General features: G+C 47.6%; 1 protein-coding gene across 4 annotated transcripts in view; it reads right to left on the reverse strand.

Moving 5' to 3' along the window:
- FRMD4A (FERM domain containing 4A) overlaps positions 1–13,358 on the reverse strand; it is a 200,609-nt gene that overhangs the window by 21,203 nt on the left and 166,048 nt on the right. For all 4 annotated transcript variants that reach the window (XM_068400534.1, XM_068400537.1, XM_068400538.1 and 1 more), the window contains 2 exons: positions 10,483–10,624; positions 1,439–1,572 (listed from right to left, as the gene is read on the reverse strand). In XM_068400534.1, coding sequence (XP_068256635.1) covers positions 1,439–1,572; positions 10,483–10,624 — 276 coding nt within the window. The remainder of the gene's footprint in view (positions 1–1,438; positions 1,573–10,482; positions 10,625–13,358) is intronic.

Genomic DNA, 13,358 nt, shown 5'->3' on the forward strand with positions numbered 1-13,358 from the left:
CATCCCAGCTGCTGGCAAAGTGCCTGAGGCTGCACTGTAGATGGGGCTGGGGTCAAAGCGAAGGCACTGGGCTGTGAGCTCCTGCAACTGTGGCACAGGCACATGTTCCCCTGCATGTGTGCTGCTGCAAGGCATTAGCCATCGGCAGTCAGGCAGTGTTAGCTTAGGGTGGTAAAGTCCTCTAGGGCAAGCAGAGCCCTGCAGACCTTGTCCATCAGCCCCCAAAGAGCGTGTGACTGCTTCCTGCAGATGATCTTAGCTCTGCACTTAGTGGACTTATGGGAGTGGATCTGATCCTGTGACCTTTATCAGCACAAGTTGGTTGCTGAAGTCAACCAGGACTTCTCAGGTGGGAAAGGATTGCTCGTGTGGAGTAAAGGATGGGAACTGGGGCAGCAGAGATTTCTGCTGACTTTGTTGAGAGGTATTTTCCACAACTTATTCTTGTTGGTGTTAAAACTATTGCCTAATTAAAGCAAAGTGCAATGAGAACTGAATTAGTGACCTACTTCCCCCATTTTTGTTAAGGGCAGGATACACAACAAACATTAAGCTACAACTGGAAGATCTCAGTGCCTCTGTCTGCAGCCAGCTTCCTGTTGTGTTACACATCATGATTTGTTGTTAAATTCAGATTTTCAAGCCTGGTAAACAAAGGAGGATTGCTGAATGACCCACGTGTATGCTGCTGCTAATCACACACATCTGCAGCAGAGTTGTGATTTCCCCAAACATTAAATTGATCTCTAAACTGGCCTCCTGTGTACTCCAAGAATGAACAGGCAGGTGAGTGGGAAGGTTATGAGTTCCTGATCTGTTCTGCATGTCCTGAGATGACCACAGTGGTTCCTCTTCTGAAGGTCTGCCACCACACTGCCATTCCTCTACAGCAGTGCCAGGCCTTACCAGATGAAGGGAGCCTACATGGAGCACATGAGACCTTGTGTGTTGTATGTAAGAATGTGCTGGGAAAAGAAAAGCATGTAAGGTCAGGCCTGCTCCAAGAAGAAAGTGTATCAGCCTGGGGTTTTTTTTGCTAGTGAAGTCAAAAGCATTTGAGAAGCAATTACCAGTACACAGGACAGCATTCCTATGCCATTTAGGTAGCTGCATATTCCCACCAAAGTCAATAAGAAGCCTGGCCGAATGCATCATAAACACACTTTCAAACAGCAGACATGGATGCTGAGCACCCTCCTAGCCCCAAGCCAACCCCAGATGACATGGGGTCCCCTTCTCTATGGTGGAAATGTCCCATGACATTGCAATCTGGAGTTGAAACAGCTGGACCTTCTTGAGGCCTTTGTACAACGGGCTTTGCAAGAGGTGACTGTGGAAGGAATCTCTTCTCCTGACTCCACCCCATCTCCAAACAATGAGCATGCTATAACAATGCAAGCAACAAAGTGTTACAGGTTATAAAATGTCCATTGCCTACCGCTTCTCGGAGACACAGTTTCTTTAGCTCTTCCAAGCGTTGTCGCAGTGTCTCTTCCAAAGCTTCTTGCCTGGATTTCAGTGCAGCCAGCATGTCTTTCTTGGCAGACTGAGAACTATCTGACTCTTGGGAACCTATCAATAAACAATGATTTCACTAGGCCAGCTGACAGCAGAATACACATCTGGAGTGCTTGTAATTTTACCAAAGCCTGGATGCAGTCCTTCCAAAAAGAAATCAGACTATGACATGAAGCAGGTGTTACCCAGTCATGTTTGTTTATGGCAAATTCTTAATGTTTAAGCTAACAGTCAGAGGTTGGACAGTGGGGCACACAAAGACATCTGTAATCATTATCCAGAAAAATAAAAGCAACAAAATTATTCATGTAAAGATCCTAGAAAAAACAGACATACCGTTCCCATGAAAGTTCCCAACAGCAAATAACAGTACAGTTTACGAAGCCCTGGAGATGCATTTTTGGGAAATTAAGCCTAAGAGAAACCATTTGACAGTATGGCCTACTTCTTAAGAACTGCAATTATCCTAGTAGCAAACATTTAATTCAATCCACTTACAGTGCCTGTTTTATGAAGAAATGTAATAGCACAAAATTACATAGCAAGATTCCTGTAAAACACACTAAACCAACAATAACCCATAGGTCCTTCCGGGATAGTAGCTGTTTCTTCTGAAGACGCAGGTCAAGATATTTAAACTGGATGTCCTAATGGCTTGACTTTTCAAGTAGCAATTACCCAGAAACTGAAGTAAGTCCATGCATTAAGTCAGACTCTTTGCTCAGATGTCATGACAGCATTTGTAACTTCAGCTCTTTAGGGGAACTTACTGATGGGGTTCCTGATCTTATTTTGATTTGTGATGATGCATCAATTGCTATCCAAGTTCTAGCATCTCAAAGAAGGGTCAACGTTGGTTGCATCCATTTTCGGGTCCCCAACTTCAGCAGATGATTTTTTAGGATGTGCTTAGCATTTACCCTCTTTAACACACCTCTGGGCTGAGGGATGAGTTTATAGTGAAGTCACTACTTTGCTCCGATCCCCTTGTTTGCATAAGCTGAGTGCATCCTTTCACCACAGAGTAAGGACGTGAAGGTTATGGCCATACTGTGAGACGAAAAGCAAGCTCAAGAAGGGGTAAATGCCAGCTCCACATACTTTTCACTCATATTATTGGCTGTTGCTCAGCTACAGCTGTGGTTCGAAGCATCCACCTTAGATTTACGGAAAGCTGAGTTCTGCTATCTGTGGTGGATTCAGCAGAAGCATCCCATGTCTGTCTACAGATGACACTGACAGCTACAGCCTCATGCACAGCTCTGGAGCTCAGCCTAAGTCTGCATCTGATCCCTTTTTAATAAACTCCATGGTGGGTCTTGAGCTGGGCTAAATGGACAGGGCTGCTGTGGCTAAGGGGTTGCTGTTGCCTTAACAGAAGTGTCTTAAGTGATCTAAGGTATCCGAGATATTTTCCATGGGGTGGTAGATATGATACCATGAGACCCTGTGAGACCCACGCTCTTCTGGACTGGCACTGGGATACTCTAGCCCACCTAAAATGGCACCAAACACAACCCACCAGCTGGATTGTGCCCAGTGATTTGTCGAGACATTTTGTGGGGCATTTAGTCCTCTGTAGATTTATGCCTGCAGAGACGCCTTTGACTCAGCAATGCTTTCAAGGGGGGTCCCCCCACTCAACAGCGGTTCCTCGGTGGTCTCAGCACCCGCTGTCCCAGGGTGACTCCAAGGGGCTTCCCCACCTCTCTAGAGCAATGGCACAGAGAAAGCAGACCTTTATTATCTGCAGGAGTCAGACACCACCAGATGCTACAGAGAGTTTTCTGTGCACCTGTAGGATGGGGGTCAGGGGGTGCTTCTAGATACATTTGCAGCTTGGCCTCCAAGTGTACAGTGAAGACACTCAGCCCAAGGAGGTTGAAAATGTTGCTGCCATTTCACAGATCTCTGGAAGGAACCTGGGAACAACTCTTTGTTTTGGCAGCAAAACAGAGTGTGCTTTCAGCTTCATCTTTCATTGCTACTATTCCAGCAGACTGTTAAAGCTAAACTGAAAAGAGGACTGAAGGAAACAATGCCATGAAACAGTTCTGCATTGGCCCAGGGGGAGCAGAGAATCTCACAGATCTTTTCCATCAATATTTCTGCAGTTTTCATACAGGAAGACAGCTGGCACTTACTCTGTGAAATACCACTCTGCTTTGTTACACCTTTTAATGGGCTGTTCTGGAGTCAGGGAGATGGAAAAAGGGCTCTCTAAAGGTCAGCCATGTTGAGCATCATCAGACAAAGGACAATGTCATGGTAAGATGTTTGTTTAGTTGCTGTAGTCATCCTCATTTCATTTGGGTTTGCCCTCATAGAGCAACAAAACTCAATTCTGCAAACACAGCTGTGCTGCAAGGATTTGACAGGATCTTGTAGAGGAGCCTTGTATTTGCATTGGCAGGGAAAGCTCTCTCCAGCATTTAGTAATTCTTAATAGTAACCCTGGTGAGCAGTTACGAGCAAAAGTTGAACTGCTGAATTTCTTCACTGAATTGCCAACAAAATGCTGAGTCCCGCTAAAAAGTTGCTCATTATTCCAGCAGATGTTTCAACCCTTTTTTTTTTTTTTGTTTTAGGACAACTTTAATGACCTACGTTTTCCTTTCAACTGCTCTTCCCCTTTCCTTCCTCCCTCTGCTCCCACCCTACCTCCACACCAGCCTCAGATTTATTTTTAAAAGCTATTCGTTTTCGCACTGCGGGTTGCCACAGCAGCTAGATAGATGCTGAAACATTTAAAAGCACATGAATAGCCCAAACCCTGGCCAGACGCCTGCGCTGATTCGGGCTGTGCCGACAAGAAGGAAACGAAGGGCTTCTGGCTGAGCTGGTACGGACCCAAATCAAGCACAGACAGCTCACGGCGTTTGCTCCAGCTGTGCTTACCCTGTGTGAGAACCACGCTGCTCTCGACCCTGATGCGGTCGGTGGCAGTGCCCACCGAGTGCACATTTTGCCATCTTTTTCACCCCTTCCAGAAAGCAAAGGAATTGGGGGAGGTCTGGAAGCGCGTTGTCACATTCTGAGTTAAGCAATGGGATTGCTGCTGAAACCGAAGTAAACCACTCCTTGGCACTAACGAACCAGTTCAAACTAACCTTTTCCATGTGTGTCTTTGTACCACAAACTCTTCTAGTGTAGGAAGGGTTCAAAGGCCAGGGGACAGGGCACTCACTTCATGGCTTGTGATGCTGAGATTTTTTTAGCTTGACCATACCTGACTTGGATGATCCCTTCGGCATACTGCAGGACTTACTTATTTCTTCAGACCTCCCTGAAGTTTCTCCTTCAGAAACTGTTCTGTTCTAGCTGTTTTGTTTTTTTATTTAAAAGCAGAACTATTTTGGGGTGTATTATTAGTTTTTTATGGGTTGGATTCTCTGCTTGTTCTCACAGGTGAAAAGCAAATGGAAACTTGATCAGTCAAGAGAATCACACCCGTGTGAGATGCTTGTAAAGGAGCAGAGAACAGTGCTTTGTATTGCTGGGGTGCCTACAGCTTCCATTAGAGGCTCTTTCTTTATAAATATGTATTAATCCAGCCTCGAGCAAGGCTGTGACCACAGACCCACTTCTAAACCCAGTGGCAGTTGACCCAAAAATGTCAGAACAAATCAGACGACCATAAATACAACCAAAGAAATAATCAAAGACCAGCGCAAACCAAACCAATCAAGCAGATACTACCTTAAATCAGCCTTACTAAACATGATGCTCACTGAGTCATGGCTGTCCAGTGCCTTCCAAAGGGGACCAACAACAGAGAAAAATCAGTCCTGAAAGATCAGTCCTAACACGAGAGACCCCTACTGCGACAGAAACGGCTGACTGGGAGGCTTTCTCAGGTATTTTATCTCCCACAATTAGGGCTAATTCCTAATGCAGTAAAACAGAGAAATGTTGCTGAAATATGTAATTTCCCTGTATGGCTTTTGCACCTTTCTGAGAAAATTATTGTTCAGCCTCCTTCCTGTTTGCTGTGCAAAGATTTACCAAACTCTGCATTTTAACACACACTTCTGCAGAACCATCTGATGTCCCTAAAAGAAAAAGGGTTGTGAAAACACACCGGGTAGCAAGCACAAGCCCATCTGGTGGGCACCAGGAACCTGCTGAATTGGGGCCTGTTTTTATAGCTGATGCTGCTGGTTTAATTTCATAGCCAAGGCAACTGTACTTGCCCTTTCCTCCTTAGCACACAGGATGGGACACAGGTCTTGGTGACCTGAACATCCACTTAATACCCTAGTAGTCTGTGGATACGTTACTCATCTTCTGATACCCACTTGGCCTCTCTGGGAAATTTCTCCATCCACTGACATTCAGGAGAACATGAGCTGTGAAATGAGGGGAGAACATGGTCCTCCCTGCCCAATTCACTCCTCCAGCAGAATTCATGGCTGAGCTTCTTTGCCAATGCTAACGGGCTGGTTTCTGATTGTTCCGATACCGGTGATGTCAGGACGGTCTTGGTGATGTTGATGAGGACATGAAGCAAGTGAGTCACACCCCTAAAGGATATGACCAAGGCGATGTGCTGTGCCTGTGCAGATCTGCAGGGGCTTCTGGCTACCAGGTGTTGGCTCCAAGACAAGCTTTGTTTCAAAGTTTGTCAAAGTGAGATCCCACCTAGAGTACTGCGTCCAGCTCTGGGGCCCCCAACATAAGAAGGACATGGAGCTGTTGAAGTGAGTCCAGAGGAGGGCCATGAATATGACCAGAGGGCTGGAGCACCTCTCCTATGGAGACAGGCTGAGAGAGTTGGGGCTCTTCAGCCTGGAGAAGAGAAGGCTCTGGGGAGACCTTCTAGCAGCCTTCCAGTACCTGAAGGGGCTACAGGAAAGCGGGAGAGGGACTTTTTACAAGGGCATGGAGTGACAGAACGAGAGGGAACGGTTTTAAACTGAAGGAGGGTAGATTTAGATTAGATATTAGGAAGAAATTCTTTACTGTGAGGGTGGTGAGACACTGGAACAGGCTGCCCAGAGAAGTTGTGGCTGCCTCCTCCCTGGCAGTGTTCAAGGCCAGGTTGGATGAGGCTTTGAGCAACCTCGTCTAGAGGAAAGGTGTCCCTGTCCATGGCAGGGGGGTAGGAACTAGATGATCTTTAAGGTCCCTTCCAACCCAAACCATTCTATGATTCAGGCATCTCTTCTCTTTCTCATTTTGTGAGTCTCCTGCTCCAGGAAAAACACATCTAAATATGGCAAACCCTTCATGCTACATCTGGCTGCTGGCTCCAGCTCGCTGGTGTTTGGTCGAGGTCCCCGTGGAAGGCTGTCCCCCGAGCAGGGAGGGGAAGTCCCCCCACGCCTGCTCCGTGCCAGAGCCCGAGCTGACTCACCGCGCCAGGATGTCAGCGCACAACAGCCAGCAACCTCCGACAGCCGCTATCTCTTGTCTCTGCCAGACAAATAGGATATCCTCCGCGGCGCGCGGGAGCCCAGCTGGAGCTGCTCCGCACAGGATACGCTCCAATATCCTGTGGGCGACTCGTCTTCGCGAGCCCCCATGCTCACTGGAGGCCGCGCGGGTGCTGTTTATCTGCTTCAACACCCGCTGGGGCGGTCCAGCTGGGAGACAGCCTCGCCGGATGGAGCGGTGGGGGCCAGGGAACCGGCTGGCTGGGCTCTGTCGTGGCATTTTCAAATGTAAACAGGCCCCTGCACAGGAAACCTCCAACGCTGCTGAAGGAATGAGGCTCAAGGGACTGGAGGGTCTTTGAACGTGTCTGCAGAGCTAAAGCAGAGGTTCTCCTCTGTGGTGTCTCCTCTGCCCACTGAGATGAAGAAGACGGTCTGGGATTCAGTCAAACAATAACCCAGCAGTAACGGGGCTCCTCACTAGCTAGGAGCCCTGCAGAGCTCTTATGGCACAGACTGCTCTGAAGGAAAAATCCACCTTAGACCTAACTTGATTTCATTCTGATAATTATCTCTGCTGGCTTTGATCAGTGTTCATGCCAGTGTGAAAGCAGAGCTTTTATTCATGGGCAAATCTTGCCCCAGATGTCCAGGGATGGCCCAGAGATCCTGAGCAGAAGATCTCTGAGCTGAACTGCAGTAGCCTACTGTTCTGGGGGCCCCTTCAGAGCCAAAATGAGGACAAAAGGTAAAGAGCGAGCTTGTCAGAAATGGACTTGGGAGCATCAGGTATCAAAATTACAACTCTGCAGTGGACACAGACTGAGATCAAGCGCCTGGGAAACATGGAGGAGCTGAGGCTTTGGCCCGGAATTTCTGTGACCACAGGGAAGTCACTGTCCCAGTATAAGACTCCATCTCCCCTCTGCTGTGTCTTGAGACTGTAAGTGATGTGGGGCAGTGACTGCCTCGCACTGCACAGCAGGATCTTGGCCAGACAGTGTGACAGCTGGAAGCAACAACAAATATTTCCTTGCAGCCTTGCTGCAAACCCAGGGGAGACATGCCAGCTTCGGCGTACTCCTCATGGCACTGACAGGCCTTTCAGTGAGGAGGAGAGAGATGGAGAGAGGAAATGGCTACAAGTAATTTCCAGGAAAAAAGGACTGAGAACAGTAGGGAGGTGGGAGCAGACAGAGATTCAGTTCTGCACTTGTGATTTCGAGTCACTTGGGGTATTTATAGCCTGGAAATCTACTGTGGCCACTTAATCATTTGCACTTATTCTCTCCAGCACACAGGCTGTACCACGATAACCCATCATTGTTGTGATTGTGTGCCGATAATCTTCAGCACAATGGGAGGAAACGCAAAGGCTGGGATGGCTGGGATGGAGCCGGCGACTGTGCCCAGCGGGACAGGCAGCGAATGCCCACTCCCATCCAGTGGGACAGGGCTGGGTCACCTCTGCCAGCTGGGCTTGAGGGAAGGGGCTCTCGGAGCAGAGGGGTCTGGGAGACTGCGTGGAAGCAATCCAGGGTCTCCAGTTGCCTAGTCTCTGTCCTCCTCCGCCAGACATCTTCTCTCTATACTTCCTTGTAGCTGCTTGTAGCTGCTGGAAGGCACACGGCATCAGCGAACCCCACCGCTCTCCTTAATATTTTGGGGAGAGCCCTGTCGTCACAGCTGGTAGAACCTAAAGGCAGCTCTGACCACAGGAACCTGGAGGGAGCCATGCTCGCCTGGCCCAACAGCAGCACCTTGACCAAAAAAGATGTTCACACAGTCCTACGTAGGCATCCAGGCAGACTGATCCACCTACCCAGGACTGAAGAAATGACTCACCTGGTCAATGAACTCTGCTTGAGTCTAGTCACTAGTGCAATTCTGCTGAGTCTACAAACACCATGCTCAGCCAGAAGGGATTCAAGCAGGGAGCAAAAAAAATACAGAACTAGAAGTATGGGCAGCTCCCAGTTTGGGATTTCCATCCACATAACCCGGAGAGGTGCTGGCCCTACAGAAGCTTTTCTGGGCCTGATTTTCTGCTGGCTTTCACCTGGCTACTGCTCTCTCCCAGTGCGAGAGGAGAAGCAAACCCCCATGGTTTTTTTTCCAGGAAGGTGAAAAGTCAGTGTATTAACATGAAAACAGGATTACTACCAAGTAGCTCTCACAAGCTTGGGAATGGTGCCCAGGAGGCTGAGATCTTGGAAAGACCTTAAGAACTTCCTTGGGGTACTTAACGTTATTTACTTTCTAGCAAGAGAGCTGGAAAAAATGCCAAACAAATAAAGAGCTCCAACAACCCAACACCAGTCTGGGAGCTGCTCAGCTACTGCAATTCCCTGAGCGATGGGAGGCACAGACGGTGGATTGTATACTGCATCAGGAAGACTTAAGGAGCAGAAAGGCACCTCTGTTTGCAGGCAAGGTAAGGAATTGCACAGCAGGATCCTCTGGAGCTCTGTAAGCATTGAGCATTTTAACCCCTTGCTGGACATTTTCCAAGCAGGATAGTGTTGCTTTTAAGAGACATAAAGGATACAGTGATACAAAGCTGATCTACAACACCAGTGTGTGTTCAGTTTTAAAGCATTTGTGTTAGATGGACTCCTCCCTTGTCAAGCATGAGAAGGTTATTCTCTGGTGTTACAAATCTCAACACAATCGGTTTTGATAACTCAATGTGATGCTTAACAGAGGGCATTTAATTGACTGGAACTGTTTATTATAGTGATACCAGCAACCTTGCCCTCTTAAAGAGCTTCTCACCTGAGTAGCTTCAAGCTCTTTGCAAACTATCAAACCTTGCTTTGCTCCTGGAGTGGCGTTTAGCACTGTTTTACACACAGCTTGCCTGGTTCAGACTGACAGAAGAGTATCAAAGAAATACAGACAACCTCCTGGCTCCCCTTCTCTGGTCCTTCTCTTCTCATGCTCTAGCTCTCCTCTGTATCAACTCCTCTTGGGTTTCTTTCACAGATTATGTCTTCCTCATACAGGAAGGTGCTCTAAGCCACAAAAAGAAACCTCTAGGCCCCTGGCACTAGTTTGGTAGAGAGTGCTAGAGAATAGCTCTTTTGAATCTGGGACACCAGCCAAATTCCAGCAACAGAGAGGCAAAGCAGATATGTGCTCTGTGAAGAAGCCACTCTGCCTCAGCACTGCTGAGGGACATCACCAATTCCCAGCCTTAGTTCCCCTAGTGAGCTGCACTGGCTGACCGCTTCCTCACTGCTGGCTGGGGGCTCCTTCATGAACTCATCTGCCTAGGGATGAGCTGGGTGCCAAAGGGTGATTACGGTAGAAGCTGTGGAGATCAGGTCCCAGCTGGAAAGTGAGAGGCTGGAGATGACATCCTGGGGCCAAAGAGGAAACGAGCAGTGGTAATGAGAGAGGGGGAAGCTGCTGCCTGTGCTGTCTGTGGGGCAATGTGCTGAGAGACAGACTGACACCTGGACAGACAGAAAGGCTAAAGGGAAGTGACTTTCATTTCTGCAGTGTAGCTTCTGGCTGCTCCCCATTATACACCACGGCCATGGCCCTTCCCACCATATTCTCTCCAGTTACAGGATAAAGGACCTACCTGATGACAGAAGACTCCCACTGCTGCCGCTGATAATTTTGCCTTTACTCCCCATGTTGGCCAGCTTTGAGGTCTTGAGCGTTCCTGTTTCGGTCAGGTCAATCGCAATCTCACTCAGGCTTCTTGCAGCATGAATCTTGGACTGGACATGGACACAGGAGTTAGTAATGATCTAGTGCTCCTTTAAAGCTCATAGAAGGAAAGAGTCCTTTTGCTATGGCAGGAAACAGGGCTCTGTAGCAAGCCTGGATTATTTTACAAGAACAGAAGCCATCTGGCATGGTATTCACTGCTGCACTTTTTACATTGTTAAGTGGGTACAATCCTGGCATTGCTTCCTGTTGTTTGTTATTTTCTCTGCTTTGCCATGGACATTTTTCCTTTTTAAACAAACTATGTATGGAGTCACTGTGTTACCACATACAATAAGAAACCTTCAGAAATGCCAACATAATAAACTGCAAAGCCCAAAGGATAAAGACCATCTCTAGCACCTAAAGGAAGCCAGGAGGGGCCTTTCCAAATCTGCAGTGAGCTTTAGACCAAGTCACAGTGAGGACACGGCTTAAATGGGTTATCATGAGAAGCTGGAAGAAAATACGGGTAGGAAAACATGTTCAGGTTATGGTCCAGACTAACAAGCTGTGTGCAATGTCCCTGCTGTGAGGGACCTTTTCAAAGCATTAACATTATTCCAGTAATGAACAACAGCCAGCCCCAGCTCCGTAGCTGGCCACACTAGGGCAAGGAGTCACCCATTGTACACCACCAAATGCCAACAATCTAGGCATCTCCAGGGGACCTACAACAATCATCTAGTCCTCCTCCTATCTTAGGAGGGAATGAGTTGACTTCCTAAAATGTCATCCTTTCTCCACTGGTTATGGAAAGATTTGAGACAACAAGATGCCCAGAAAGTTCAGGTGAGATAACTCCAGAACTTTCCCTTCGTTGAGCAGTGAGCTCAGTTGTGGTTATGCCTACAGAGCTAACAAAGGTGGAAAATGTTCAGGACAATGGGCTTAGCGGCACAGAGCAATGGAATGAGCACAGTGGCTGCTTGCAGGGCTGGGCTCACTCAGTCTTAGTGGCTGCCCTGCGTCTGCAATACAAACCCCACTGTTAGTAACTCACCATCTATCTCCAGTCCATTCTCGAGAGCCTCTAGTAGGCACTTAACATGAACAAGAGGATCAAGAACGTTGATCAAAGTTGCTGGGGACGGCCCTTCAGTTATATCCCTAGTACTACCAGGAAGAAGAACCCTACATATGAGGGTGTCTTGGGTGGCCACAAGAATTTTTCAGTCCGTTTTCTGACCAGTACAGCCTCAGGATCACCTTAAAATACCAGAACCACACCAGAACAACCCCAAAACCTCTCTGCTCCTCTATCTCATTTCTGACTGGGGTCATCTCCAAGCACTTCAGAAAAAAACATAAGGAAACTTTTCATTAAGCCATTGTGGAATAATCTGTCCACATTGAAAATGTCCTCCTGCCTCTTCTGAACGAATGCTTATGCTCTGAGCTCTATTTTAGGTATCGGTTGTTGAATTCACTTCAGGTAACAAGCCATGCTAACGAGGAGGAAACTCAGACAACCAGGAAGAAGCTCGCAGTCTGTAACATGCTGTGTGTGGCACATGAAGATAACTGCTATTTCATCTCCGACCTGGAAATCGGCTTCTTGCTCGCTGACCCTCATGTGAGCTCCTCAGTCATGGATGGAGGGAGCTTGGAGCTCAGCCCACCGCCCAAATCTCACAAGTCCTGTGCTGCTGAGCTTCAATTAGCCTGGCCTCGCAGGGCCACTGACCTGCAATTTCTTTTTGCCAGAACCCAGAAAGTTGTTGGGACATTGTGCCGAGGCTCTCCAGCCGCACAAAGACTTTTGTTCAACACGATGGTGAAACCTCAGTTCAGGATCACCTGAGCATTCACCTCTGCACCTCCTCGAGGCCAGAAGAGTCTCTCAGCCATAGTCATACAGTTCAGGTGATGGGCACATCATTACACTGCAAACAAATCAGAAGCTGATTGATGTCCACATACCAGGGTGTGATCTGTTCCCACTGGAACTGACATGAGATGGGGGTACAAGGAATGCTTGCCATGATGGGATTTTGAGTGTTCTTTCACATCCTCAGGAAGCAGAAATCATTTTAACAAGAACTAAGGCTGAATTGATGGCTGAATGCTCACCGCACTGAGCTTCACTCTTAGCTCTCTTACTGATTTGCTGTGGGGCTTTGGGTAAGACACTTAAAGTTAAGTTCTTAGTGATCCCCTGCCTCTGTTTGCACATCAGTGAAATAATAAGGGAAGTAAAATATCTCCCTGTCGCACACTGTATTTTTAAGATTAATTTAAGACTGCAAATGAAGGCAGCACTGAAAACACTTACACTGAAAACACCCTCAGAAGTATTATCATAATTTAATATTCTTGGGTATTTATAGGCTCCATCATTACCACGCAGAGGTACCCAAATGCCTCACAAGCTTATTTCCACAACAACCCTAAGAATAGGGCATGTGCACTCACTCATTTGAGTGCAGAGGCTGAACTACCTGCTAAGATGTCAGCAGATCAGGCAACTGGTACTGACCCTCTTAAACTAATGCTACAACCAGTTAGACACCCCTAATTTCCAGCAGCTCCTCCCCAAAATCAGCCCCAGGAGAAGGATAGCCCTCTTTTAGCTTCTTGGATCTGATGTTTCTGTTCAGAAACAAGGTCTGTGAAACATGTTCTCCAAATAGCTCTGGAAGGTTAGTTCCAAGTGAAGACGAAAGTCACTGCTTTTATCTAATTAGGTTTCCTGCTACTGAAGTCTGGATAAGGAGCCTGAGCATGAGCTGCTGTCTTGCTGCA

Source organism: Nyctibius grandis, chromosome 5 (assembly GCF_013368605.1).
Source record: "Nyctibius grandis isolate bNycGra1 chromosome 5, bNycGra1.pri, whole genome shotgun sequence".
Taxonomy (NCBI): domain Eukaryota; kingdom Metazoa; phylum Chordata; class Aves; order Nyctibiiformes; family Nyctibiidae; genus Nyctibius; species Nyctibius grandis.